At 58.0% G+C, this 27614-nt stretch overlaps 2 protein-coding genes across 3 annotated transcripts; one reads left to right on the top strand and one right to left on the bottom strand.

The window, feature by feature from the left end:
• Nucleotides 1–78: 78 nt before the first annotated feature.
• CCDC22 (CCC complex scaffolding subunit CCDC22) lies at nt 79–5161 on the top strand. Its single transcript, XM_074278325.1, is given in 17 exon segments — nt 79–232; nt 545–722; nt 833–928; nt 930–966; nt 1052–1149; nt 1247–1313; nt 1463–1620; nt 1848–2045; nt 2142–2348; nt 2442–2561; nt 2650–2766; nt 2961–3062; nt 3160–3267; nt 3362–3457; nt 4091–4150; nt 4242–4316; nt 4764–5161. Coding segments are annotated over 17 exon segments (1881 nt in total). The 5' UTR covers nt 79–182; the 3' UTR covers nt 4878–5161.
• Nucleotides 5060–25196, bottom strand: FOXP3 (forkhead box P3). 2 transcript variants are annotated; one of them, XM_074278326.1, is made up of 13 exons: nt 24661–25196; nt 11468–11658; nt 10116–10220; nt 9821–9962; nt 9419–9551; nt 8969–9058; nt 8792–8879; nt 8348–8428; nt 7733–7892; nt 6704–6780; nt 5612–5713; nt 5385–5506; nt 5060–5261 (listed from the first exon to the last, which is right to left on the bottom strand). In XM_074278326.1, exons 2-13 carry the CDS (start codon nt 11636–11638, stop codon nt 5183–5185), a joined length of 1350 nt encoding a protein of 449 aa, XP_074134427.1. In that variant the 5' UTR covers nt 11639–11658; nt 24661–25196; the 3' UTR covers nt 5060–5182. The 2 variants fall into 2 exon arrangements, with proteins under 2 accessions (XP_074134427.1, XP_074134428.1); XM_074278327.1 differs by lacking the exon at nt 24661–25196 and adding an exon at nt 14840–14928.
• Nucleotides 25197–27614: the final 2418 nt, after the last annotated feature.

Here is a 27614-nt window from a genome sequence, read left to right as displayed (position 1 = left end):
TGCGGCTGTTCCTCCCTGTTCTCCAAGACAGGGAAATGGGGAGGAAATAAAACTACAAGTTCCAGAGGGCGCCGCGCTCAAGCCAGGTGACTTGGCTCTTCGCCCTACTGCTCTGAGGCGGAACTCAGGAGTCCGAGCCCGGCGCCGAGGTTATCCAACTGGATCGCGTGCTGGTGGGCGGCATGGAGGAGGCGGACCGGATTCTGATCCACTCTCTGCGCCAGGCGGGCTCGTAAGAACTCGGGGAGTCGCTGGGATCCCCAGGGAAACTGAGGAAACCTGGCATTCCCTCAAATGGGCAGTGCCAAAGTCTGAACAAGGTTTCTGGGCCCCGGGACGCCCCTCCCCCTAGCCAGGGACTTCAGTCTTAGGATCCCCCCAGCAAGATTCCCCCTCCCCCCCAGCCATGGCCCTTGAGTCCTAGAATCCCCCCCAGCCAGGTTCCCCCTCTCTCCCCCCTCCCAGGCAGGGCCCTGAGTCCTGGGACCGCCCCCCCTCCCAGCCAGGGCCCTGAGGCCCCAGCCCACCCCTCCATCCCTGACAGGGCCATCCCCGAGGATGTCCAGTCCCTCCGGGCCTTCACCGCAGAGCTGGCTGTGGCGGCCGTGGTGGGCTGCCTCCAAGTGCTTCGCCCCTCCCTGAGCTCCGGCCTCCCCCCCCACCTGCCTCCCGGGATGTCTGCCCGCTTTCGGCTCGGCGTGAGCCTGGCCCAGGCCTGCTCGGTGAGTTTTGGCACCCCCGTTGGAAGGAGGGGAAGGAAGGAAGGGGCCGGAGGAAGTGGAAGGCATGCCCCCCCCCTCTGTCCCTCTCTTTGCTGGTCGTGTGGCACCAGGACCTAGGCTACCCCCGAGAGCTTGGCTACCAGAGCTTTCTGTACCCGAGCGAGCCAGACCTGCGGCAGCTTCTGCTCTTCCTGGCGGAGCGGCTGCCCCCCCGACCCTGCCCAGGAGAGTACCCAGCCCTCAGGTATCCGGGGCCTCCCGGCGGGGAGGGGATGGGCCCACCCTGTCCGTTCGAGACTCAACTCGAGCCTTCCTCCTCTGTTCAGTAGGTGAGTCGGCCATCCTGCTCCAGGCCATTGGCGCCCAGGTCAGGGACCTCCTGGCAGAGCCGTGGGTGCCCCCGGCCCTGAGGCCCTGGAAGCTCCAGGTAGGATTGCTCTCCTCCCTGCCCCCCCTTCTTCTGCCCCTGGCCGTGCTGCTGCCCAACATAGCTCTCGCTCTCTCCTTGTCTTTCTCCCGCCCAGGATTGCATCCCTCGGAAACCTCTTCACGTTCAGCCCTTCATCCTCCCCGATGCCAAGAGCCTAGAAGGTGAGAGAGGGCCTTGGCTTGGGGGCCCCCTCAAGAAGCCCATGCCACTCCGCGTGGAAAACCTGGTCGGCGTCACCACGTCCCGTGAGGTGGCCGCCGCAGGAGGCCCGGGGCTGACGCCGAGGCCGTGTCTCCCTCCCTCTTGCCAGATGCCTCCGAGGTGCGGGAGTTCCAGGGGGGCCCCCTGGTGGCTCCGGTCCCCGCCCAGATCCCCTGCCAGGCCAGCCGGGCGGCCTCGTTCCTAGAGGAGCACGGGGCCCAGCTCTGCGAGCTGCCGGAAGGAGACTCCGCTGGAGACGCGGACAAGGTGAAGCTGGCCCCCGGCCCCTCCGGCTTCTCTCCGACCATCCGTCCCCTGCCCTCCCACCCTCGCTCTCTCTCTCTCTCTCCTTCCTCTCCCTGCCCCCTGCTCGTGCAGACGCCCTCTGCTTGGGGAGCCTCAGCCTGCCCGGGCGTTAGGGGTGAGGGCTAGTCCCCAGGCGAGGGCCGGCATGGGGAGCGGAGCGGTGCCAGACGTTTCTCATCTCCCCGCAGGCTTGCAGGAGGCACCTGGCCCCACGGCTGGTGGAGCAGCTGAGGCAGAGCTGGGGGCAGGCTGCGTCTGGCGCCTCGGGGGTGCCGGCACCGGGCCGGGATCTGGGCGAGCTCCTCTGTGGCTGGCGGCCCAGCTCCGGAGAGCCTCGGGGGAAGGGCTCCAGATTCACACACGCTGAGAAATTCACTTTTGCTCAGGTAACGAGGGGGGGGGGGGGCAGGCAGCTGAGGGCCGTGGGCGGCGGCTGAGGAGTCCGCAGGCACATCCCTCTTTATCCTTCCCCTCTCCCCCAGGAAGAGGAGGCCACCCGTGCCCCACCTTTGGCCCCCGCGGAAGTCCCCTCACTGCTGTCCCCACTGTCCCCCGGCCGCTTGCAGCAGGAGTTACAGGCAGGGCAGGAAGCAGAGCTGGCATCTCTGCAGGGTCACCTGGAGCTCGTGGGCCGGAGCATCAAGGAGGCCGGGGCCACCGTGAAGAGGCTGACTCTTAGCACAGGCCAGGTGGAGGGGGGCGACTTGGGAGGGGCACAGCAGAGCCCCAAGGGGTACTGGGGTGGGGGAGGAGGAGGACACTGACTGTGAGCCGGGGTACAGGTCGAAGCGGAGGCCCGACAAGCCTGGCTGAGCACCACAGAGCGGGAGCAGGCCCGGAGGCTGAAGCGCCGGGCTGTGGATCTGCTGCCAGATGCCCCCAGCAACCTGGCCAAGCTGCAGGTCGGTGGGGCTGGCCGTGAGGGCCTGGTGGTACCGGGCATGCCGGAGCCTCCACTCACTGCCCCTTTCCCCCTCCCGCCGCATCCAGGTGGTGGTGGAGGCCAGTGCCCAGCGTGTCATCCACCTGGCTGGCCAGTGGGAGAGGCATCGAGTGCCGCTGCTGGCCGAGTATCGGACTCTGAAGAAGCGCCGGGACCAGAGAGAGGTGACCGCACCCGCTGCGTCCCCTCCTTCCCCCCTTGGTCTTGCTAGCCTCCATTGGGAGGGGGGGGGCCAGGCTGGAAAGCCTCTGGGGTTGTCACCCAGAGAACCATCCCCGAGTGGTCTGTGGAGGAGCTGTGAGCCCCACCCCCAACCTTGACACTTGGGGAAACTGAGGACCCTCTTCTTGCCGTCCAGTTGGAGTCGTCGCACAAAGCGGCCGAGCTCCAGGTCCTACAAGAATGTGTGCGTGCGGCAGCCGCGGAGGCCCGCCGCAAGGAAGGTTTATACAAGCAATTGGTGAGCAGCGAGGTTGGCGTGTGGCTCCCTGAGGGGGAGGAGGGCCCAGGGTTGGTGGGACTCACCAAGAACAAAATGGCCCCGGCTCCCCGCCCAGGTCGCCGAGCTGGACACCCTACCCGGGGACATGGCTCGTTCGGCCTACACCCATCGTATCCTGGAGATCGTGGGCAGCATCAGGAAGCAGAAGGAGGAAATCACCAAGGTGAGCATGCCCGGGGCCCCCATCTCCTGGCCCCCCAGCCTCCCTGGCCCAGCCTCCCCCTCCAGCTGCCTCTCTTTCTCCCCGGCTCTCCCAGATTCTCTCTGACACCAAACTGCTTCAGAAAGAGATCAACGCCCTGACTGGCAAGCTGGACCGCACCTTCGCCGTCACAGATGAACTGGTCTTCAAGGTGGGTGTGCCAGGTGCCCGGGAGGAAGGCCAGGCTGGCGGGGGACCCCTCACCTCCTTCCCAGGCTTGGCGCGGTCGGCATGTGGGTGGCTTGGATTTGAGCAGGACCGTCGCCACCTCTGAGGCCATGTGGAGAAGTGTCAGCCCAAGGGACCATCTGGGCCTGAGTGGGCGCCAGGATCTCAACAGCTAGCACCAGCCCCCCAAGCTCGTGGGCGTCTCCCTGCCGGGCCTAGGCACAGAAACCGTGGGCTCTCACACCAAGGGGAGGAGAGCCCAGTCTTGGGTGGCGTGGACCCAGGCGGGCCTCCCAAAGGCCTCCCTGCAGCCAACGGCGGGAGGCTTCCAGGTGCCAGTTGTAGGCCGGAGGGAGGGGATGACAGGAAGCTGAGGGTGTACAGTGGCCGCCACAAGAGAGAAAGGTTGGGGTGTGGAGGCCTGCTTAGAGAAGCCCCCCCGGGCACCCCAAAGCCGCTGGCTTTCCTCTTCGCACCTGATGGCCGGGGTGAGCAGCCTAAAACCTGGCCAGACGTGATAGCCCATGGACTCCCTTCCAGCCCTGGGACTGCCCGGTCTCCTCAGGCCCTGGGCCCCGCCCCGCCCTCAGCCCATTCCCCTCCCATGCTCCCACAGGACGCCAAGAAGGACGACTCAGTGAGGAAGGCCTACAAGTACCTGGCAGCCCTGCACGAAGTGAGTTGGCTGGGCTTCTCCAGGGCCACCCCCCCCCCCAGGGTCGTGGTATCTCCCCCCTGACCTCCCCCTCTCCCTGTATCTGTCCCAGAACTGCAGCCAGCTCATCCAGACCATAGAGGACACTGGGACCATCTTGAGGGAGGTCCGAGACTTAGAGGAACAAGTAAGGAGTCGGGGAGGATGGGTGGGCCTCTGCCCGGGTAAAACTGGGACCACCAGCATAGCCTTCCCTTTCCTTCGACCACCAAGTGCCGTGGTCAAGGAGGGCCAAAGCCTAGCGTGGGAGCCTCAACGAGGCTGCTCCCCAAGCGGGTGCTAGCACCGGGGCACATCTGGGGCAACGCTGGCCCCCGGCACTTATCACTGGCGGAAGGGGGAGATGGTGGCCACTCCCCAAGAGTTCTCCTTAGGGGGCAGAAGGAAGTCTGGGAAGCTCTTCAGGGCTCAGTGGGAGGCATCCAGGAGGAGCTCACTGAGTGCTCCTTGTCACACACAGTCACTCACACACGCTCACACACGCGGTGGGGCTGTCAGGGCCTCGGGTAACAAGTGGCGCGGGTCCGTTGGCGCAGTTGGGGATGCCCTCCCTAACGCTCATGTGCTCCCTCAGATTGAGACAGAGACCGGCAAGAAGACTCTGAGCAATCTGGAGAAGATCTTAGAGGATTACCGGGCCGTCCGGCAAGAGAACGCGGGCCTGCTGGGCCGAATCCACGAAGCCTGAGGCGGCCCCGGTCTCTGGACCTGGGCCCACCTGCCCTGCCTTTCCCCGGCCTGCCTGTCCTCCTGTCCCCTTCTCTTCTCCCAGGTCTCCCCGTCCCCTTTTTCTCCATGTCCCCCTCTCCCCTGGGCAGGGCTGCCTCTCCCCCTCTTCCCTCAAGCACACCCTCTGCCAACACATGGTTCAGTTACAAGGCCTTTATTGATGGAAGAAAACCGAAGCCCTCCTTCACTGCTCCCCCCCCCCACCACCAAGAAAGCCATCCAATAAAGATGTTTCCTTCGTCAGCCTGGCTCGGGGGAGGCTGGTCAGCTGGGGGGCAGCGGGAGCCAGGCCTCCGGCACGGCCAGCGGAGCACAGGACAGCAGGCGTTTCAAATCTTGGTCTCTGAGGGGACAGCGGAGAGGGTCACTTCATTCGCTGCAGGATGGCCCTCCTCCCTGGCCCGGTCAGAGGAGCTTCTGGGAAGCGAGTTAGCAGGGGCACAGCTCCGGCCGGGGCCCTGGGTACCTGCTGGGTCTGGGGCTTCTCTTCTTTCGGAACTCAAACTCGTCAACGGTCCACACGGCCCCCTTCTCGTTCTCCACCCGGACAAAGCATTTGTGCAGGCTCAGGTTGTGCCGAATGGCGTTCTGTGGGGAACGGGGGTGCCTGAACCTCGCCACTCTCCCCCGACCTTCCAAGACGGGGCTCTCTGGGCGCCTCCCAGCCCCCACCCCCAAGCTCTCGACTCTCACCTTCCAGGTGGCTGGATGGGTCCGAAAGAAGGCAAAGGTGTGCGTGAACCAGTGGTAGATCTCGTTGAGTGTCCGCTGTTTCTCAGGGGCTTCCAGTATGGCCTGTGAGCGAGGGAGGCTGTGGGGAAATGTCCCTCTCTCCCTCCCCGGAGCTATTCCTCACTGTCCCAGCGCCCCTGGCTCAGGGCGTTTATAGGAAGGGGACCCTTTCACAGCTCAGTTGGGGCAGTCAGAAGAAAATGGAATCCAAAGGCAGGACCTCCTGTTGTACGGAGGGACGGACGGAGGCCCATGATGGGGAGGGGCCTCTGCCAAACACGCACCAGCAGCAGAGCCGGGCTTCCATCCCTTTCACACACACCGCGTCCACCCCCAGTGAGAAATGGGCCGGGACTGGGTGATGGGGCAACGGGCCCTGTCAGGTCAGGGTCAAAGGTAAGGGGTCAGGGAAAATTAGGATAGGACAGGACTGGAGAGGCTGGATAACTTGAAGGACAGGCCTGGACAGGAGAGGCTGGAGTTTGGCTTACTCGCAGGGCTTCTCTAACTGCGGCCTGCAGGGGGGCCGAGGGGCGGAGACAGAGCTTGAGCTTTTGTTTTTACTCTAGTCCGGCCCTCCCACAGGCTGAGGGACAGGGACCTGGCCCCCTAGTTAAAAAGTCTGAGGCCCGCTGGCTTAGAGGCCCAGGCTGGGTCTGGATGAGGCTAAGAAAAGGATACAAGGAGAAACACCCCGCCCCCAGGTGGGCTGGCCTCCACCCCCACCTCCCAAAATGGCTTCCTCCCAGCTGACCATCTCCCTCCTCGGCCCCTCCCAGGCTCAGCTCGGGGGCTCTCCCCCTCCTCCCTCCAGCTGGCCCGTTCCTTAATTGGCTAGCGCCAGCATAGTGGCTGCTGGGAAGGGCAGGCAGTTGGCCTGTCACAAGGCCCCCCTCCAGGTGAGACAGGGATTCACTGAAGTTGCTTGGAGGCACTTTTGGGGGCCGAGTCACCATGGGTTTTCATTTGGGGTCAAGCCCTAGGCCGAGTTCCGCCCGCGGGGGGCGGGGCCGTGTCGGGTGTTTAGGTGAGGTCCAAGGGCGGCGGGCTTACCCAGCGGATGAGCGTGGCGTAGGTGAAGGGAGGCCGCAGGTTGTGGGAGCGGAAGTATTCCAGGTTATGGAGGAACTCTGTGGGGAGAAGAGGTGCCCGGGAGCTAACTGGAGGCCCTGCTCCCCTGAGGCCCCCCTCCCCCAGACCCTGCTCCCCTGGGGCCCCCCTCCCCCAGACCCTGCTCCCCTGGGGCCCCCCTCCCCCAGACCCTGCTCCCCTGAGGCCCCCCTCCCCCAGACCCTGCTCCCCTGAGGCCCCCCTCCCCCAGACCCTGCTCCCCTGAGGCCCCCCTCCCCCAGACCCTGCTCCCCTGGGGCCCCCCTCCCCCAGACCCTGCTCCCCTGGGGCCCCCCTCCCCCAGACCCTGTTCCCCTGAGGCCCCCCTCCCCCAGACCCTGCTCCCCTGAGGCCCCCTCCCCCAGACCCTGCTCCCCTGGGGCCCCCCTCCCCCAGACCCTGCTCCCCTGGGGCCCCCCTCCCCCAGACCCTGCTCCCCTGAGGCCCCCCTCCCCCAGACCCTGCTCCCCTGAGGCCCCCTCCCCCAGACCCTGCTCCCCTGAGGCCCCCTCCCCCAGACCCTGCTCCCCTGGGGCCCCCCTCCCCCAGACCCTGCTCCCCTGGGGCCCCCCTCCCCCAGACCCTGCTCCCCTGAGGCCCCCCTCCCCCAGACCCTGCTCCCCTGAGGCCCCCTCCCCCAGACCCTGCTCCCCTGGGGCCCCCTCCCCCAGACCCTGCTCCCCTGAGGCCCCCCTCCCCCAGACCCTGCTCCCCTGGGGCCCCCTCCCCCAGACCCTGCTCCCCTGAGGCCCCCCTCCCCCAGACCCTGCTCCCCTGGGGCCCCCTTCCCCAGACCCTGCTCCCCTGAGGCCCCCTCCCCCAGACCCTGTTCCCCTGAGGCCCCCCTCCCCCAGACCCTGCTTCCCTGAGGCCATGCCCCCCACCAAGCCACAGAGGCCAGAGAGAAAGCAGTACTTCATCCAGTGCGCAAAGGGCTCAGGAGAGCGGGCCTGGCCACCTGAGGATGCTCACCTGGCGACATGTGGCTGCCCCACAGGTGCCTTCTCACAGCAAACAGGCCCTGGCCTGGGAGGCGAGCTTCTTCCTTGTCTCCTGGGGCCGCGGGCCAGGCTGCCCAGGTGGGGCCCAGGCTCCCTGCTGGGCAGTAGCCGGCTTTCTCTGTGGAGGGGCTCTGGGACCAGAGAGAGGAGAGGGGGACTGAGGGGCTGGGCGGAGGAACCCTCCTACGGTCACCGAGGTGGTTCAGGTTCTAGCTTTCCAGTGGGAAGGGGGGGTCTCCTGAGGTTCTTTGGTCCACCTGTTCACTTCACAAGTGAGGAGACCGACAAGGTGTCCAGCTAGGGTTTGGTCCCAGGCCCTCTGACTCCCAAGTTGCCGCGCTCCAGCCAGCCAAATGGAACGAGGCCCCCAGAGGAGGCTCAGTGACCACTCTGGGGCCTCTCGTAAACGTGGGAGCTCCACTACGGGCCATGACTGGCCCAGAAGGCCGCATGTCTGGTTTCTAAGAGCCCTCGCGGGCTGGGGAGGCCCACTCCAAGGGGCCATCGGTAAGAGCAGCTCCGCTGCCGACGTCCTAAGACGGCAGGCAGGTGTGGAGGCCCTGGGAGGGAGAATGGGCCCACTCACCAGAGCCAGGGGCTTCGCCAGCGCCAGCTTCCCAGAGAGATGGGCCTGCATGGCCCCCAGCTTCTCCTTCTCTAGGAAGAGCTGTGAGAAAGAATAGAGATAAGCCCGCTGCCTAGTGGCCCATCTCCCGGCCACCTCCCTTGGTGGCCCTGTGTCCCTTTTTCATCAGGTCCATCTCCTCCACCCGCCTCGCTCCCCAGTGATAGCTCACTTCCACACTACATGGACTACACTGGGTGCTCACAATAGCCCTGGGAGGGAGCCCATCATGACCCCCCTTTTACAGAGAAGGAATCCCGAGGCCTGCTAAGGTGAATTTGCTCAGATCACACGGCTGGGATGTGGGTGAGAGCACCGTTGTGATCCGGTCCCGAGCCCTCTGCCCAGAGCTGCAGCCTCAGGCCAGAGACTCCCAGCCTGGCCTGGGAAGTGGCCCTCTCTCACCTTCTGCTCGAGGTTTTGCACTACCTCCTTCTGGATGAGACACTGGGCCTTCCCCTTCTCGTCTGGGCGGTGGGCCTCCTGGAGGTGTCTAGGGGAGGGAGGCGGGAGACAGAGCAGCTGGAGCTGGGCAGCCTTGGCAGCCGGGGCCCCCTCACCTCCCTGGCACCCGGCACTCACTTGACCAGCTCTCCTGCCTCAGGGAAGACCTTTTCACAGGCGGGCCACCAGCAGCTCCGGGAGCTGTCCAAGGTGCACATCTGCAGGACACTGTGAGAGGAGGGGAGCCATGGGGTGCTGTCCCACTCGGCTGCCCTCGGGGAACTTGGGCCCAATTTCTTCACCTGTCTTGCCTGAATCTCCCCCAGCATGCTGGCCGGCAGGGCTCTAAATACCTCGGTTTCTCCCGCCCCATCCTTCTTTTTGGTCCAGCCCTGGGAGGCACTGATAGGCCAGAGAGTGCAGGGAGGCAGGCCCTCTGGCAAAGTGAAGTTCCAGGGCGCGTGATACATCACGTGGACCCGGAGGTGGGATTGGAACTCAGGGCTTCCTGACCCTGCTCCCCACAATGCCAGCCGCCTCTTGCCAAGAGCCTCCAATTGTCCCCCTTCTAGGCTGTGGGACACTAACCTCTCCTTCTTGGGGCCGAGCCGAAGAGCGGAGGCATCCCCGGGGCTGGGCCCAGTGGGAAAGGCGCAGAGGTAAGTGGTCAGCATATTGGCCGGCTCCTTGGGTAGCCATTCCAGGTTGGCAAAGTTGATCCCTGGAGAGGAAGGCAGAAAGAGCCATGGAGAAAGCCATCGTGATGGAGGAGACTTGGTGCCCAGAGAGCCCTCCTCAGCAACGTGGCTTTCGGTGGCCTCTCTCTCTCGGGAAGACAGTGAACCCCGATCCATGGGAGTTAAGAAGTCTGGTAGTTGTGATGGGGGATGGGTGGGCTGGAGGTTTCCTGGAATTGAAGCTTTTAGGGTTCTTTGAGCCACGGCTGGGGAAGGACATTGTCTCACCCCCCCTCCTCCCGTAAGCTGTTACCAGGAGGAAAGCCATGCAGCTGGGCAGGTCTGGTCTTGAGGGCGATGACTCCAGGAGGTGAGGGCAGATTGAGCAGGGCCGGGGCGTTCAGGGGTGTCATGTGCCCCAGTGGGGGCCGGCTGAGGACCTCAGCAGATGCCAACTAAGGAATGGGAGGGGAGAAGAAAGTCCCTGAGGGCAGCCCTCGGGGCTTCTGTCCCTTCTAGGGGCGGCCACCCATCAGATGGGGCCTGAGGGGGGTTGGTCTGACCAGACTCAGAAGGACTAGGTAGGGCCACCGTCGCTCCATCCATACCTGGTGTACGAACTGCTGCTTTTCCTGAAGCAGGGCCTGGGGGTGTGGCAACGGGCCGAGCCGCCCGCCTGATGGGGCCACCATCAACATGGGGCCTGTTGGCAACTGCGAGGGGAAGGTTAGAAACAGTCACAGAATCTCCGGCCGGGGAAGGGACCCCCGGAAGGGCCGTCTCATGCAATCCATCGTGGAACAACCAGGCCAGCAAGTGGGCTCTCCGCTCAAAGAAGCCCATTACTTCCCTAGGCAGCCCGATCTGCTTTGGGAGAGCTCTACCCACTGATCTCAAATCTTTTTTTTTTTTCCCTGAGGCTAGGGTTAAGTGACTTACCCAGGGTCACATAGCCAGGAAGTGTTAAGTGTCTGGGTCCTCCTGAATTCAAGGCTGGTGCTCTAGCCACTGCGCCACCTAGCCACCCCCACTGATCTCAAATCTGTTTCCATCTGGGGCCAAATGGATCTCCAGGGTTCAAGATAGAAGGCAGCCTGCCTCCCGGGGCACCAGATCACCTGTCTTCCTGGGCCTTCTGCAGCCACCCTCTCTGTCCCTACCCATCTCTCTAGTTGAGCGGGTCAGGGCGGCAGCCTGCGGAGCTGACCCATATGGCCCAGTCAGGAAGGGAGATTCCGGTGTCAGCCGCTGCTGCTGCTGCTGCTCTGTCCTTATGGGTCCTGGGGGTCTCCATTGAGACCACTGGCAGGACGAGTCCATGAGAAAACAATTTCTATCCCAGTGGCCCGATTTCCTATCTTGGGGGGAGTTCTCGGGCCAGAGGCACTGTATCTGCAGTGGCAGAAGCCACTGGGCCAAGTCCTTTCCCATGTTCATTTGGGCTCGGTCCGCAGATCAGTGGGCTGTGTGCTTGGACCCGGAGAGCAGGGACCAATGAAAGTGGTTTCCATGTGCTCCCAAGAGGGGATGCTTTGGAATTTTTCTCTTATCAGTCAACTCGCTATGTCACTGTAGCCAAGTCATTTGCTCCCCTCTTTCAAAGATGATGGGAGCTATGTATTTTGGGTTTCCCAGAAGCCACCTGATCAAGTGTGTCTGTCTGCCCGTCTCTTTCCTTCTGTTTCTGTCTATTCTTTATTCCCCCTCCCTAAGATTTGGGTTGGGATGGGGGGGGGGCGGGTGGTAGGGAAGACAGAGACCGTAGTTGGAGGGGAATTTCTCCTACTGGTGAGATCTGCATAAGAAACAGACAGCGCCCCCTCACCCCTTCAGAGAGACCAGAAACCACTTCCTCTGTTCTCTTCTCCCCAGTGATTCAGATATAGGACTGAAGGTTCCCTCAATGCAAGGAGAGGGCTCCGTCCCTCTCCAGTCCTTAGCCCCTTTGGCCCAGGCCTACCTGTGGTGACAAGGCAGTTGTCCCAGTGGGTCCCCCTCGGGGGGGAGGTCCAACTTCCCAGGATGGAAACTCCAAAGGCCCTCTGGTTATCAGCTCCGGATCCTTCATGTGAGCCACGAGGCTGGAGGAAGAAGAGGCTGCTGGGATTTGGTGTGGCTTGGGGTTGGGCATCAAGCTGGTCCTTGGGTAGCCTGAGGGAGAAAAGATGATTGTTGGGTCCAGACAGACTTAGCTGGGCTTCCTGGGAGAGAGGTGAGAGTCTCAAGGGTAGGAAGGGAGAACAAGAAGTTCTCCTTTGCGTGGTCTTCAGGCCCTGGAGGGATGGCACCGCTTTCTCGATCTCAGGCCGAGCACCCCTGTACTGGCCTGGCAGGGGGAGGGGGGGCAGGTGCACGTGTCTACTAACAAAACAGTTTCTCCATTCTCCTCCCCCTCTTCTCTGTCTCTGTCTCCCTTTCTCCTTCTTTCTCCTTCTGTCTCCTTGGGAGAAGACCTCCTAAGAGAAGATCATTAGGGAAACTGAGGTCCAGAGATGGGGGGAGGCACAGGCAAGTTCAGACACTGAAGGCAGTGGGCAGAGAAACTACTTAGCCGGCTCGACTTAAGTCCTCACGGAAATAATGATGTAATCATATTCCAGAGCCTCGGGTCTTGAAAAAAGAGACTGGGTTCAGCAGGAGAAAACCAAAATGGAGGGCAAACCCAGCCCTGCTTCAGAGTGCCATGTGGCGGCCCGCTGCTGTTTTTAACACGGTACGAAGAGGGCAGTGGAAAAGTCGTCCCTGGGACTCAAGTTCTAGGTGCCTCGAATTCTATGAATTTCAAATTCTAAGATTCTCTGATTCCAAAATTCTGCGAAGTTAGAATCAGAGACTCTTGCCCTGGCTCAACTACTGACTCATGGGAGGGCGCTGGGCAAATTGGCCCTTCCTCTGCTCTCTCCCTGACGGCGGGGGTCTCCGTGGCCCCGTCAACTGATGACGGGTGGGCAAATTCGCTCTTGAAATCTCTGTTTCAACCACTGCGGGTCCAACCCACATCAGCGCCGTCTCCCACTCAGCCTCGTGCCGTCCCACACGTGTACCAGAGAGTCTTAGAATCACAGAGTGCTCCGGCTCTCAGATTGATTCCTGGAATATCCGCCTCTTCCACCTCCAAGATTCAAGTCTGAGACCCAGCAGAACCCCGGGATGTCGGGGCCTTACAATGGCCCCTTCTCCAAGGGAGAGGAGGCCGCGGGCCTGGGGCTACCGTGACACTCGTCCCGTGAAGAACTTTCGAAGGAGAAGAGCACATCCAGCCTGAACTTGGTTTGGGTCTCGGCTTTCTCCCTTATTCTGCGTGCTGTTTTATCTTGGGGGAAGTGACGGGGATTCGTCCTCACATCTCGGACCATTTCCTGGGGGCCTCGCCTCTCTTGGCAGACCGGCGTGATGGGGGAGATGGCCAGCTCAAGCGGCCCTGCCACCCCCAGACTTCCCGCCACGTCACTGGCGACACAGGGGAAAACGCCACCCCAGGGTTTCGTTCTGAGAAGCGGTGGGGCCTGCCCGGCAGCCTGGGCCCCCAACTTCTGGACTTATGACGCGAATAGCAGCGGAAATGGGTGATATCCGGGAAAACATGCCTTGCGTCAACTCCACCCTTGGGTCCGGGACCCTTCTCACCTTCTAGTCCAATCTGATCTGATCTCAACAGGCTTCCCGGAGACCAAAGGCCTCGCCGGGAGCACGGCTCCCCATCACCCGTGGCGTTCCAAGCTCCTTTCCCAGCTTTGCTGGTGGAACTGGAGCCTCTGATCTGCAGCAATTCCTCTCTTGGGGACCCGCTTTTCTCTGTGCTAAAGGCATAAGGGCTGAACTCGCCAGTTTCTGAGATCCCTCCTGTCTCAAAAGTCTCGTGCTCCCAGCAGCGAGTTGAGCAGCCTAGAATGGGCCCGCCAGCCATTTCTCCCTCTGTTTTCCCCAGCTCCCACCCTCAGAAGAGTGGGTCTTGGAGGCGGCTTGGCAAAAGGACCCATTTGCCGTCCTGTACAGGCTTCTTTGGCTAATGCCTTAGGTGGTCCAAGAGAATCCTTATGGGGGCTATTCTGGTCTGGCTGACTTCCGTGTCCCAGACTAGGTTCCCTCCCTGCGGATGTGCTCCCTAGACCTGCCTAACAGGGCACTGAGGACAGCCGAGGGTGGCCCCTTCCGGCCCCGGTACCGCGGCCACGCGGCCAGCCGCCGAGACCGCACCTTTGGGCTCTGGGCCTCCTGACTCTCCTCAATGTCCCGGACAGAAATCAGCAGCACTTGCGCCAAGCCATCCCGTTTTCTTAACTTCTCCGGCTCTACTGAGGGCCTGCCCTCTTCCAGCTGCTTCCCTCTTCCTCACACCTGACCACATGTTGATTGTTGCTGGGCAACATCTCTTCCCAATGTGGCGACTACTGTGAGACTCTGTCTCCCGACCGGCCTCTCTGCCTTGAGTCCCCCCCTCTTCACCCCCGGCGGGAAGCCTGCCCGTGTCCCACGGCCCTCGGGGAGCTTCTGAGTTGGAGGGCGAGCTCCTCTCCTTCGCTTTGCTGGCTGACTCCCCTGCTTTGAGTTCTGTTTTTCATCCGCTACGTCCCATCCCCTGCCTCAGTATCCCTGCCCTGGCTGTCCCCCATTCCCACTCTCCCCACTTGGGTGGGCTCCTCACCACCAGCCCTCTGTGCCCTCCGGACACACTGATAGAAGAGGCAGCATTGCAGAGTGGACACGGGGCCGGGTTGAAGCCCCGTCTCAGCCGCCTCCTTGCCCACGGGTCTGCTTTTCAGCGCTCTGGGCCGCTTTCGGAGACCAAATCTCAGGGGCCGGTCCAATCCCAGCCACTCTGCTCGTCCCGCGCCCGGGCCCAGTCCTTCCTTGGCCATCTGCGTGCCTGCCGGGCTGGGCCTACGGACTCAGGAGCCTCCTGCCAGTTTAGGCTTCTTGGGGTCGGAAGGGCTCCCCGACTGCCCCCATTCCCACGCACGCGGCTTTTTTAGACAGAGCCTGAAAACCGAGGCCACGGGAGGGCCCGATGCGGCTGGCCCGTCGAGGGGCAGAGCTGTCTAGAGCGGGCACCTTCTTCTCCTCGGGTTTCCTGACCCCAAGGACCAGTGGCAGGAGGAGATCTGGCACCTCCCCCCCAGACCCCAGGCACCACTGAGCTGGCCGTGGCAGCCCAGGCATGGAGAAGGGAGACTGCAATCCAGTTCTCAGTTCTGGAGCCACGGGAGGCACCCTCCCGCCGGCTCCCGGGGCCGAACCGGGGCAGGGCCGGTAAGCCCAGTGTGCTGCCAACCCCTCGTTGGACCCAGAAGGAAACTGAGGCCCGCTGAAGGGAAGGAAGAGGCGAACTCACCTTTGTCAAATCGGAGTGGTCCAAGTCACCCAGCGTTGACCTGCAGTAAGACACAGCCCCCGATAAGCGGCTTGATGGCTTTGCGCTTGGCCCGCTCCTCCAGAGGGCTTCTTCCAGCTTAGAGGCTGCCTTATTTGTGTGGAGGTTGGGGTTGGGTTTTCCCCCTCCGGGAGACTCTGTGCCCCCTCCCCCCGCTGATGTGAGAGCCAGGGCCCCCACCCGCACCTCCACTCGCAGGCCGGTGTGTGGCGGCTCTCCCCCAGCCCCGCGGCGCGATGGAGGCCAGGTGGGAGGAACGGGACGGAACAGGGCCGGAGTGGCCAGGGATTAGGTCTCAAAGGCCAGGCGCTCGCCTCCTGGCCCCGGAAGCCCCGCCAACGGCCCGGAGCCCTGGGGCCAGGCAAAGCCCTTCTTGTGGGGCCTCGGTTCTCGTCCCGGGGGCTGGGGTCCGGTGCGGGGCGGCCGCCGACGGGGCGGGCGCCGCTGCCAGACTCAGCCGGGAGCAGAGCTCCGGATCTCGACGGGGCGGGCGCCGCTGCCAGACTGGGCTCCGCTCACTCCAGACTTGCTAAATACTGGGCCTTTTGTTTTGCAAATGACGGTCGGTGGAATGGTCGGCCCCTCATCCCCCCAGCTCCAAAGTGGGGGGCCCAGACTCAACTCTTCCTGGCCCCTGCAAACACCGGCAAAGCGCCGGCCACGTGGGGGCCGGCCAAGCCCCGAGGGAATGGCTTCTTCGTCCTCCGCCCTGCCTCGGACCCGGCGCAGGCCCACCTCCCGGTGCGGCCCAGTCCCTTCTTTCAGGGACCGGCTGATGGCGACCCGCCCGCCTGCAGAGCCCTAGCTTGGCCTGAAACATTACCTCCCGGACCCCACTGCTAGCACCCGGCCTTAAGACCCCCGGGACCCAGCGGGGCTCCAGCTTTCCTTCTGCCAGCCCCTGACCTGCTCGGGAATCACCTGCGCCCTTCATCTCAAGGGGGGCGCACAGGTGAGCGGGGATCTCAGCCCCCGGACCCCGGCCCGCTCCCCTAGTGACCCCCCACCAGAGGCCGAGAAAAGTGCGCGGGGAGGGGTGGTGCGGGAAGGGGGGGCAGAAGGGAGGCGGCGCGTGGCGCAGTTACTCACCTCGGGAGCAGGGTGGCCGGCCGGCTGGGGGGCGGGGGGGGGGGGGGGGAGCAAAGGCTCGAAAACAAGGTGCCTTTTATATGGGAGGGGAGAAGAAAAAACCACTGAAAACTGAACCCCCACGCTGGCTTCTCGATCAATCCTACTGCTCCTCTCCCTTCTAGGTCTAGTCTACGGGACTTCAACGGAAATTTTGAAATTCAGACACCCTCTCTCCCCCTCCTCCCCTCCTCCCTCTTCCCCCAGTCTCCCTCCCCCCCCTACTCTCTCTTCCTCCCTTCCTCTCTCCCTTCTTCCCTTCTCTGGCATTCCCTCTCTCCCTTTTTTCTCTGTCATTCCCTCTCTCCCTTTTTTCTCTCATTCCCTCTCTCCCTTTTTTCTCTGTCATTCCCTCTCTCCCTTCTTTCTTTCTCTGTCATTCCCTCTCCCTTTTTTCTCTGTCATTCCCTCTCTCCCTTCTTCCTTTCTCTGTCATTCCCTCTCCCTTTTTTTCTCTGTCATTCCCTCTCTCCTTTTCCCTCTCTCCCTTCTTCCTTTCTCTGTCATTCCCTCTCTCCCTTTTTTCTCTGTCATTCCCTCTCCCTTTTTTCTCTGTCATTCCCTCTCTCCCTTTTTTCTCTGTCATTCCCTCTCCCTTTTTTCTCTGTCATTCTCTCTCTCCCTTCTTTCTTTCTCTGTCATTCCCTCTCCCTTTTTTCTCTGTCATTCCCTCTCTCCCTTTTTTCTCTGTCATTCCCTCTCTCCCTTCTTCCTTTCTCTGTTATTCCCTCTCCCTTTTTTTCTCTGTCATTCCCTCTCTCCTTTTCCCTCTCTCCCTTCTTCCTTTCTCTGTCATTCCCTCTCTCCCTTTTTTCTCTGTCATTCCCTCTCTCCCTTTTTTCTCTGTCATTCCCTCTCCCTTTTTTCTCTGTCATTCTCTCTCTCCCTTCTTTCTTTCTCTGTCATTCCCTCTCCCTTTTTTCTCTGTCATTCCCTCTCTCCCTTTTTTCTCTGTCATTCCCTCTCTCCCTTCTTCCTTTCTCTGTCATTCCCTCTCCCTTTTTTTCTCTGTCATTCCCTCTCTCCTTTTCCCTCTCTCCCTTCTTCCTTTCTCTGTCATTCCCTCTCTCCCTTTTTTCTCTGTCATTCCCTCTCCCTTTTTTCTCTGTCATTCCCTCTCTCCCTTTTTTCTCTGTCATTCCCTCTCCCTTTTTTCTCTGTCATTCTCTCTCTCCCTTCTTTCTTTCTCTGTCATTCCCTCTCCCTTTTTTCTCTGTCATTCCCTCTCTCCCTTTTTTCTCTGTCATTCCCTCTCTCCCTTCTTCCTTTCTCTGTTATTCCCTCTCCCTTTTTTTCTCTGTCATTCCCTCTCTCCTTTTCCCTCTCTCCCTTCTTCCTTTCTCTGTCATTCCCTCTCTCCCTTTTTTCTCTGTCATTCCCTCTCTCCCTTTTTTCTCTGTCATTCCCTCTCCCTTTTTTCTCTGTCATTCTCTCTCTCCCTTCTTTCTTTCTCTGTCATTCCCTCTCCCTTTTTTCTCTGTCATTCCCTCTCTCCCTTTTTTCTCTGTCATTCCCTCTCTCCCTTCTTCCTTTCTCTGTCATTCCCTCTCACTTTTTTTCTCTGTCATTCCCTCTCTCCTTTTCCCTCTCTCCCTTCTTCCTTTCTCTGTCATTCCCTCTCTCCCTTTTTTCTCTGTCATTCCCTCTCCCTTTTTTCTCTGTCATTCTCTCTCTCTCTTCTTCCTTTCTCTATTGTTCCCTCTCTCCCTTCTTTCTTTCTCTGTCATTCCCTCTCCCTTTTTTCTCTGTCGTTCCCTCTCTCCTTTTCCCTCTCTCCCTTCTTCCTTTCTCTGGCATTCCCTCTCTCCCTTTTTTCTCTGTCATTCCCTCTCTCCCTTTTTCTCTGTCATTCCCTCTCTCCCTTTTTTCCTCTGTCATTCCCTCTCTCCCTTTTTCTCTGTCATTCCCTCTCTCCTTTCTTCCTTTCTCTATTGTTCCCTCTCTCCTTTTCCCTTTCTCCCTTCCTTTCTGTCTGCCATTTCCTCTCTGTCCCTTCCTTTCTGTATCTGTCCTTTACAGTCATTTGGAAAGAAATAACAAGAGTAGTAGGGGTCAATGAGATTGTGGCCTGCAGAGGTGAAAATATGGGAGGAAATCCCAGAGCTTCTGAGTCCATAAGAGAAGCAGGCTTGAAAGCCTCAGCCATTGGGACAGGGCAGAGAGTACAAGCAGTAAGGGCAGGCCTTGAGGTCTTGGTCGTAGGTTAAATATAATCTGGGGCTGGCTCTTGGAGCCAGGTAGACCTGGGTTCAAGAGCTGCTTCTGACAGACTAGCTGTGCAGCCCTAGACCAGTCCCTTCCCCTCACTATGTCCCGAGGCAATGTTCCAGCCCGCATCAGTAGAGAGAGTTTCCTCTGCCTGTAAAAATGTCAGGTCAGGTTCCCCCCACCCCACCCCAGTCTCTGACAACCCCCCCCCCCACTATCGGCCCTCCTGAGTGAGCCGGTGATCTAGGAAGGGGCTAGGTCGTGTTGTACCCATTTTCAGTTTCCCTGCTGGGCTCATGCCAAAAGTTAGCCCTTTGTGCCCTGGCCTTCAGCAGAGGGCTGGCGTTCCACCTCTGCCAGGGTGCCGTTATCTAAGGGACAAGGCTGGGGGGAGGATGCAGCAATGTATCTTCAGGGATTTGAAAAGCCTCCTAGGGAAGAGAGGCCGGAGCCGGGGTTGCTGGGAAAAGGGCTACTCCTTCAGGTCCTAAGCGAGAAGGGACAGATAAGGAAGTAAGTGTAAGGAGACCCACGGCATCCCCCACCACGTGGGAGAGGCTCCCTCTCTCAAACTGGCCAGACTGAGACATTCTCCTGCTGGCTCTCCATGTTTGCTTCGGTTTGGTTTTTTCCCCTCTGCCGGCTCCTTCCTGCAATGTCTAGAGGGTAAAGATCCCAGATCATCCACGGTGTGGGTCCTGGGAACTGGGGAGAAGGGCAGGACTTTTCCTCCTGCGCTGCGGAAGGAGCCTGGGAGGCCTTCTTTCGGTCCTCTTCTGTTTGTCCTGATCTGTTTCAGGTCCCGGGATGGACCTTGGGAGCTGGAACCATTGGCAAATCTTGAAGCCGGGATGGCAAGTGGGATGGGACAGCCAGTCAGTCCCACGGAAAACCTGGAGAGCTGGGGGGCCTGAGACTGGAACACTTGGAACTGGGACTGTGCTTTATAAGAATTGAGCTAGTTTACAAACCTAATCCCCTGCCCCCCCCCCAATAAAATGAATTGACAAGGAGGGGTGGATTATGGCTCTCACATGTTGGGGGATTGTTTGCATGTTATTATACTTTTTGAAGTAAATATCCCTTTGTAAAAATTAATCTGTTAAGTGGCTAAATAGAACTGGGGAGCAAGAGAGCTCTCCCTACAATTGGAGAAACACATTATAGGGCTATAGCCAATGGCAAAGAGTCCAACCCCCCCCCCCAATCCCCTTAAGGGTACTGGAGAATGGTGGAGCAATGAAATCCAACCTAGCTGGTCCGCAGACAGTGGGAACCAGGGTCGTCAGTGTTATATGGAATCCCAGGGAAGAAAAAGAATGTGCCCAGGGCTGCACAGCAAGTCAGTGGCAGAGCTGGGCCCAGCACCCCGATCCCCCTCGGGGAAGCAACAAAACCCAGCCTCCAGGTTGTTTTGTGTGCCCGTCACACACGTGTATAGCAGTCACTTAAAATGAATATCCATGTTGCCTATGTCCTAAAAACTGTTTTCCTCTGTGCTCTGTGGATGGCGGGGAGTGGACTCTGTCGTTAGACCTGTGGAATCCTGCCTCGCGAGTGTTAAGAGATCAGCACAGATGTGTTCCATGGCGTTTATGGGCATCCCCTTCCAATTCCCATTCTTTTCCACCTCAAAAAAAGGGCTACAGATATTTTTTATGTCCTTGAGTTTGTTTTGCTTGAGACACATCCCACTCCATCCTCCATCTAGCCTCCTAATTCCTCCTCCCCACTTTTCCCTCCGATTTTCCTGTTGAGTGAAATGTATTTCTGCCCAGCGGTGTGTGTCCTGCCAGTTCAGATGAGTGAGCGTTAAGTATCAGCTCTCCCTCCCCCCGCACGCAGTCATCCAAAAAGTCTTATCCAAATCATCCCAAAAGTGCTTAAGCACTTTCTATGCACCAGGCATTCTGCTGAGTCCTAGGAGGCAAGTAATAAAAAGACAGTCCCTGCCCTCAGAGCTCATGAGCTCAAAGGGGGAACTGACAGACAAAAGGAGGCAAGAAAGCCCCAAATGGGAGGGAGATGGGACAGCATCCCGGCATGGGCACATCCCGGTCCATGGAGTTGGAAGCGGGTGCAGTAGCCGATGGGATCTGGAAGGAGCTGAATCCAGTTTTTGTCCCCTCTAAAGGAAGGAGGGGCAGCTAGATGACTCTGGATAGAGCACTGGGCCAGGGGCCCAGAGCTGAGTTCAAATCCAGGCTAAGACACTCAGAAGCTATGTGATGCCGAGCAAGTCACTGGCGAAGGAAATGGCAAAACACTCCCGTATCTTGGCCAAGAAAGTCCCCCGGACAGCATGGTCTACGGGGTCAGGAAGAGTCTGACAGGACTGAACAATAACATGATGGAAGGCCTTGGGAGGGGTTAGGCACTCCACCCTTCAGCCCTCCAATCAAAGGAGAGAGGAGACTGAGGGAGGTGGTGGCAATCAAGGCTTTGAATCTGCTCATGGTTTTGAGTTGAGAAGTAAAGAGTGCATCCTGGGAGGGGCGTTTTGTTCAGTGGAGCAGCAAAGTGGAGCTCTCTCCTTTTTTGCTCTAGCTGTCAATGGTTCACCCTGATTATGTGAGATACTTTCCCTGACTTCCCTTCCTTTCCTTCCTCCCCCTCCTCCCTAATGTAACCCTCTTCCCCTTTCTTTCCATTCTTCTCTTAAGATGAGCAAGATATTACAGAAGCGCTTCCAGGCTTGGGCTAATTAGCCTCCCTCTGGGACCCCCCCCCCCCCCCCCCCCCGATCATGGAGGATCTTTCCAGGATTTTCCAAAACATCCCTTTCCTCATTTCTTATGGCGTCTTAGATTTGTATCATATTCAGAGACCATGATTTGTTCAGCCATTCCCCAGTCGTCAAGATTCCCAATTGGACTGCCTCTATAAACCTCAGTGATGGGAGGGTTAGGGAGAAGGGCCCCCTGTGGCCTCTACCCGGAACTGAATGGAAGTAGTTTGTCCTCCTTTGGTCCTTTAGCACTGTTCACTAAGGTTTACCTTTTTAGATTTCTCTTCACTCTTGTGTTTGACCTCTGGTTTTTCCCAGCCTTTTCATCAGAAATGCCTGGAAATCCTCGATTTTACCGTAAGGCTGGCGTGCTCAGTTTTGCCGGCTTCTCGGCTGGAAGCTCACATCCTTTGCCTTGTGGAATATGACATTGCACTTTCTGAGCAATAGTAGTTATTGATGGTCTCAGCCCCCGTCAGCCAGCTAGCAGGCTCCACTAGTCCAGAGCAACGGAACTGCAAGCTCCTGCTGATCTGGGATTCCTGCCCTGGCTCCTCCTCTCTAGGCCGAGCCAGATGCTGGAACAGAGAGCCCCATCTGGTCTTGGGGTCCGAGTCGCCTTCCCCACTGCTGCCGCCACCGACCAGGCCCTGAGCATAGCGTAGAACTGGGTAGCGGATGACAAAGTTGCCAGTTGGCACCTGTTTCTGTGGAGGGGGCTCCAGGATGGAGCTAGGATCTCTGCTGGCCTGGATGTGCAGCCTCTCTTTGGACCTCAGTCTTCAGATCCCCCCGCTTCTTCCTCTGTGCTGGGCTGGACAAAGGATTTGCTGTGACTTTTCCTGGCTTTACCCATGAGGATTCCATCTGCAGTGCTGTTCTGTTTTGGTTTTTTGTCGCCTTTTTAAAATTTTGTTTTGCAAGAACTCAATCTGATTTTATTTTGGCTTCTGAATTCTCTCCCTTCCTTTTCCCCTTCCCCACGTAGTATAAATATACGTGGTTGCCAAAAACAAATTCACAAACTGGCCTTGTCCAAAAACAGAAGGAAAAAGAAAGAGAGAAAAAGACGCTTCAACATGCCCTCTGAGCTCTGTTGGGGGGGATTGAATTCTGACCGCAGAGTAGATCATGCCATGTGAGAGGACGCTAATGATCAAGGAGGTGAGGGGCAGTTGCAGGGGATTCCATCCTCTACACAGAACAGAAATATTTTCTTTCTTTTTTTTTTTTTTTTTTTTTTTTTTTTTTTAACTGAGGCAATTGGGGTTAAGTGACTTGCTCAGGGTCCCACAGCCAGAAAGTGTGAAGTGTCTGAGACCAGGTTTGAGCTGGGGTCCTCCTGACTTCACGGCTGGTGCTCTAACCACTGCACCACCTAGCTGCCCCCAGAAATGTTTTCAAAGCATAGCCAAGTTCCACAAAAGCGGACATTCCTTTGCAAACAGCAACTGCGCCTGTAACTATGTCTGATGACTCCCTGACCGAGAGCTCTGATTGTCAGGGTCATGGGGATTCCGGCGAGTCTCTTAGCTCAGAGGAAGATAACAGTTGAGACATGTCGGTAACACAGTTGCGAAGGCTGTGAGAACCAGTCACTCCCTCAACTTCTCAGCTGCAGAGGCTTATGAGAACCGACCCACTTTTTTTTGGCGCAGTCCCCGGTAACCTTTGCAGGCTTTCTGGGTTCCATGCTGTGCGTGGTCCTCAACCCGCTCTGGTATGCTATCTGCAGGAGTCTGTGGACAGGAGTTCAACACACTGCTGCCTCCTACTCCGTCCCATACCCCACAGAAGAACTGTTTATAGATCAAGGGCAAAACCCAGCCTCTGAGCCTTCTGAAAAGCAGCCTGCAAGCAAGACCCTCAAGGAGAATTGTCCAAAGACCACCACGGCTGAGAGTTACCAAGCTGTACCTCAGCAGAACACGCTACTCTTGCTTCCCATCCCACTCTGAGAGACCTGAGGCTTAGGGGTGATAGGGAAATAGGTTCAAATTGGGGCTCTGAGACTTAGGAGCAATGTGGTCTCCTCCATGACATAAAACATCCCTGATGGGAGACGGGCACCATAAGCTCTCTGATACACATTGTTCTCAGCGCAATTGTGTTGGGGACGTGTTTCTCTAAAGACCCATTTTCCATGTAGTCCCCATACTTTTAGACATGCTGTGCTCGGGTCTATTCTGCAGCTGTCCATCTGCCTGTTTCTGTGTGTGTGTGTGTGTGTGTGTGTCTGTGTGTGTGTCTGTGTGTGTGTGTGTGTGTGTTTGCAGTAACTAAGACTTGAGTGTAGAACTGACTCAAAGGCCTTTTGCTAACCAGTTAACGCAGAGTCAAAGTTCCAGGGATTAAGTGCAGTTGGGATGGGGAGATCCCTGTCTCGACACCCCAAGTTTTTGAGCACAGCTTTGTGCTCTTCAGCAAATCTTTTTTTCGACCGTTTGGAGATTTTTCTGAGTGAGATGCTGTATGAATGCTTGATGTCTGCCAGATTAACAATTTTTGATTGCTCTTCTGTGATAATGATTTAGTTGCTAAATCCGAAATAGCTTTTCTCTCAGATGTTCTTCTCCTTGAGCCCTCTGTAGTCTTGGACACTGCCAATCATCCTTTCCTCCTGGACACTCTCCTCTCTGTAGGGCCTCTGTCCGGGTTCTCCTTCTCTGAGCACTTCTTAGTCTTCTTTGCTGACTCTTCACCCAGGTCCATGCTTGTTAATGGGGAGTGCCCCTCAGGGCTCTGTCCAGGTCCTTTTCTTCCATCTACTTCACCCAGTGAGCTTAAGAACTCCATGGATTTCCTGACCATCTCCATGCTAATGATTCTCAAATTCCCCTTTTCCTGCCCCCAACTCTCTGCTGACGTCTAATTTCTTATCTCCGGCTGCCTTTATAGATCTTGAAATGGAAATCCTGTAAACAGCTTAAACTCAACCTGCCGCCCCCCCCCCACTGACTTCAATATCTTTTCCTCTAAACCCTCCCTCCCTTCAAAACTTCCCAGTTACTGTCCAGGACACCCCCTAGCCTCCCAGTACCCTAGCTCACCATCCTTCTCACGCTTATCTCCCCTGTATCTAATCTGTTGCCAGGGCTGTCAAGGACACCTTTCATTTCTCTACTGTGACCCCCTGGGGTGACTGTCATCCCCTCACGCCTGGACTACCGCAATAGCTGCTGGTTGATCTTTCTGCCCCAAGTCTCTCTCCACTCCCTTAAAGTCGGCTATTTTTGAACCATGCCCCCCCTCCCCAACTCTATAATAAAGTCTAGTGGCTCCCTGTCCCCTCCAAGAACGCAAAATTGGGCGAGACATTCAGCACCCTGGGTGACCTCCCCTCCACTCTTTCCATTTTCTTGCATCTTAGAATCCACCCCCATACAGAACACACATACTATTTAATAGCTTTGGGGGTGTCGTTCCAAATTCCTTTCCACAATGGCTGGGCAAGTTCACGATCCCACCAATAGTGCATCATGGGCCCCAATGTGTCTGTGGGCCGTTCCATGTCAGTACCCTGTGTTCAAGCTTCTAGTATGGGGAAAGGAACACAGGATTTGGAACTCTGGACCTAAGAGAGGCTGAAGGGCAGAGTAGAAAAAGGCAGACCTTGAATAGCTCCTTGGAGGTTTCCTAGCAATGGGCCAACTCCGAATTGTGTGACCTTGATGGCTTTCAATTCCTTCATCGGAAAATTAATGAATGAAGCACCTACTGTGTGGGAAGCCCTGTGAATCCAAACAGAAAAATCACATGGTCCCTGTGCTGAGAAGCTGCACATTGAAGTGATGGGAACAATGAGGACACCCTGCAGAGCAGGCGCTCGGGGCTCTTCTCTCGGGTGCCTGCCACGGTGGAGTCGGTGTCTGCCATTGGACTTTCCTTTCTGGGGTCTGGGGTGCTGTGGCTGGGGGAGCATACAGCTTACAGGCTGTCTCTCCCCAGGAGGATGGTTGAGGACCCATGCCTCTTGGGCTTGGGGTCCTAAGCTGTCTCCAGCAAGGTCTGAGGGGAGGGGTCAAGGGGCAGTGGGGATGGTTTGCCTGATCTCCTGTCCCTTCCTTAGGGGCCGTGGCTGCAGCAGCCAGATTACCGCGCCTGCTCTGTGAGTAGGGATGGCTGGCCCTTTCTCTGCAGGATGATGGCCCTGAGGTGACTGTGGTAAAAACATGGCTCATCCCAAGACCCTCCCCATCAGGATATGACAGGAGGGGGTGGTTAGGGTGGTGGTGATGGATCCTAAATCTTTTTCCAGGTCAAGATACAGGTGAGGAAACTGAGGCAGAATGAAGTGACTTTCCCAGGGGTCACCCAGCTGGGCTGTGTGTGAAGTCACAATTGAACTCAGGTCCTCTCAGCTTCAGGCCCGGCAGTCTATTCACTGCAAGGCCCCCTAGCTGCCCCCCGAAAATGACGAATGATAAGGAAATCTTGCCTGGAGCATACCCCTTCCTATGTGTGTCTAGCAACAAGAAGATTATACAAAGATCAGTTCTGATGGACACGGCTCTCTTTAACAATGAGATGATTTGGGCCAGTTCTGATGGTCACGTGGTGAAGAGAGCCATCTGCACTCAGGGAGAGAACTATGGGAACTGAGTGTGGACCACAACATCACGTTTTAACTTTTTTTGGTTGTTGTTTGCTGGCTTTTTTTCCCCCCTTTCTCATTTTTCCTTTTTGATCTGACTTGTCTTGTACAGCATTATAATTGTGGGAATATATATTAGAAGAATCACATGTGTTTAACATATATTGGATTCCTTCCCATCTAGGGGAAGGGGATGGGAGAAGGGAAGGAGAACAAAAAATTGGAACACAGGATCTGGCCAGGGTGAATGTTGAAAGCTATCTATGCCTATGTTTTGAAAATAAAAAGCTTTATATATTTAAAGAAAACAGAACGGACCATCGCATGATCTTGTTGCTGTGGACAATGTTCTCCTGGTTCTGTTCAGTTCCCTGAACATTAGTTGGTGTAAGTCTTTCCAGGTTTTTCTGAACTCAGTGCACTCATCATTTCTTATTGAGCAGTGCTATTCCAGAACATTCATATACCATAACTTCCTCAGCATCTACTCATCAGTTTTCGTTCCTCACTCCTACAAAAAGGGCCTCCACAAACATTTTTGCCCTGGGGGGGTCCCTTTCCCTTTTTTATGATCTCTTTAGGATCCAGACTTGGGTCCTCATTTGAAGAGAGGTATGTGACTCCCTTCCCATGCCCCAGGAAGTTCTTTATTGGGAAAGCCCTTTGTTGTCATCTAGTTGTTCAATTGTGTTTTATTCTCTGTGACCCCATTTGGGTTTTTGTCCCCGATAATAAGGGATATGTGCGGGGCAGCGAGGTGACTCCGTGGACAGAGCACCAGTCTTGAATTCAGGAGTCCAATTGTGACTTCACACACAGCCCAGCTGGGTGATCCTGGGCAAGTCACTTAACCCCTATTGCCTCAGCAAAAAAACAAAAAAATTGGATACTGGAGTGGTTTTCTAATTCTTTCTCCAGCTCGAGTTACAGGTGAGGAAACTGAGGCAGAATGAAGTGACTGGGCTGTGTGTGAAGTCACAATTGGACTCGGGTCCTCTCAGCTTCAGGCCCGGCAGTCTGTTCAGTGCAAGGCTCCCTAGCTGCCCCCCGAAAATGACGAGTGATAAGGAAAAGGCTTATCATTTGTCCCATCAGCCTGGGTCCTCCAGACCTCCATGTAAAAACCGAGCTCAGTGGGCACATCTCATTTCCCTCCTGCCCGACCGGAAGCTCCTTGAGGAAAGGCTGAGCTTCCCTTACTATTTGTAGCACGTTAAAATACACTCGAGCCCTGCTTAGGAGCCACAATCCTTTATTCCTGTCAGTGTTGTGCTCACGGTGGGTTGTGAAGACCCCCCCCCCCCCAGGAGAACTCTGAGCTACTTCCCAGAGTCACGGTGAGGAGAGTGGTGAACTTTCAAGCACCGACTGAAAGTGAGCTGCCATTCTCACATTTCCCAGGTGTCTTTGGCCAAGTCACAGAAATTCCTGCCCCAACCCCCACACGTGACAGAAAAGGGCGATCTGAAATACGGGACGGGGCTGTGGCCCTCGAGGAGAAAGGGCCGGAGAAAGGGGGCACGCCATCTGCTTTCTCCGGCCCGCAGGGCCCGCTTGGTCAAAGATGGCGGGGTGGGAAGTGGCGGCTCCCCGGGGCGAGCCACCGCCTCCCTGCCCAGGCTGCGTTTGCCTCATCCATTCAACGCCCCTGATTGTGACTCACAATCCGAAGGCAGGGTCAGACCTCTTGAAAAGGGGGCCCGCCCGACGGCCCGCTGCCTGTTGCCCCCTGACCACCGCCCCTGTCTCCTCGAGAGCCCGCGAGCTCCTTCCAACTTGCCCGGTCTCAGCCCCCCCCGGAACCAGCCCCGACCATGGCCCAAGTCCCTTTCACTGACGCCTCCCTGAGTGACCTTCCACCATCGCGGGTGGCCACGGAGGAGGAGCCCGAAGACCAGAGCTCTGAGACTTCCTCCTGGGGGAGGTAGGGACGAACTGCCGGCCTCCTCGGGGTTAGGACAAGGGTGCGGAGAGAAGGGAGGGGGAGCTGCGAAGGGCGGGGGGGGAAGGGCAAAACTGGGGAGGGGGAGCGAAGCGGAACCGAGGGGAGGCGGCAGCCCCGACGCAGGGCTTCGGCT

This window comes from Sminthopsis crassicaudata, chromosome X (assembly GCF_048593235.1).
Source record: "Sminthopsis crassicaudata isolate SCR6 chromosome X, ASM4859323v1, whole genome shotgun sequence".
NCBI lineage: Eukaryota > Metazoa > Chordata > Mammalia > Dasyuromorphia > Dasyuridae > Sminthopsis > Sminthopsis crassicaudata.
Note: the sequence above shows the minus strand (reverse complement) of the source record. Positions and strands in the feature narration are given on the sequence as shown.

Excerpts from the sequence above, each read along its gene's own strand:
- FOXP3 (XM_074278326.1), bottom strand. The coding sequence starts at position 11,638 with ATGCCCAACCCCAAGCCACACCAAATCCCAGCAGCCTCTTCTTCCTCC. Across the intron at positions 6,781-7,732 it reads GGGCAGCCACATGTCGCCAG|AGTTCCTCCATAACCTGGAA; the intron begins GTGAGCATCCTC and ends TTCTCCCCACAG. Across the intron at positions 5,507-5,611 it reads CCCATCCAGCCACCTGGAAG|AACGCCATTCGGCACAACCT; the intron begins GTGAGAGTCGAG and ends CGTTCCCCACAG.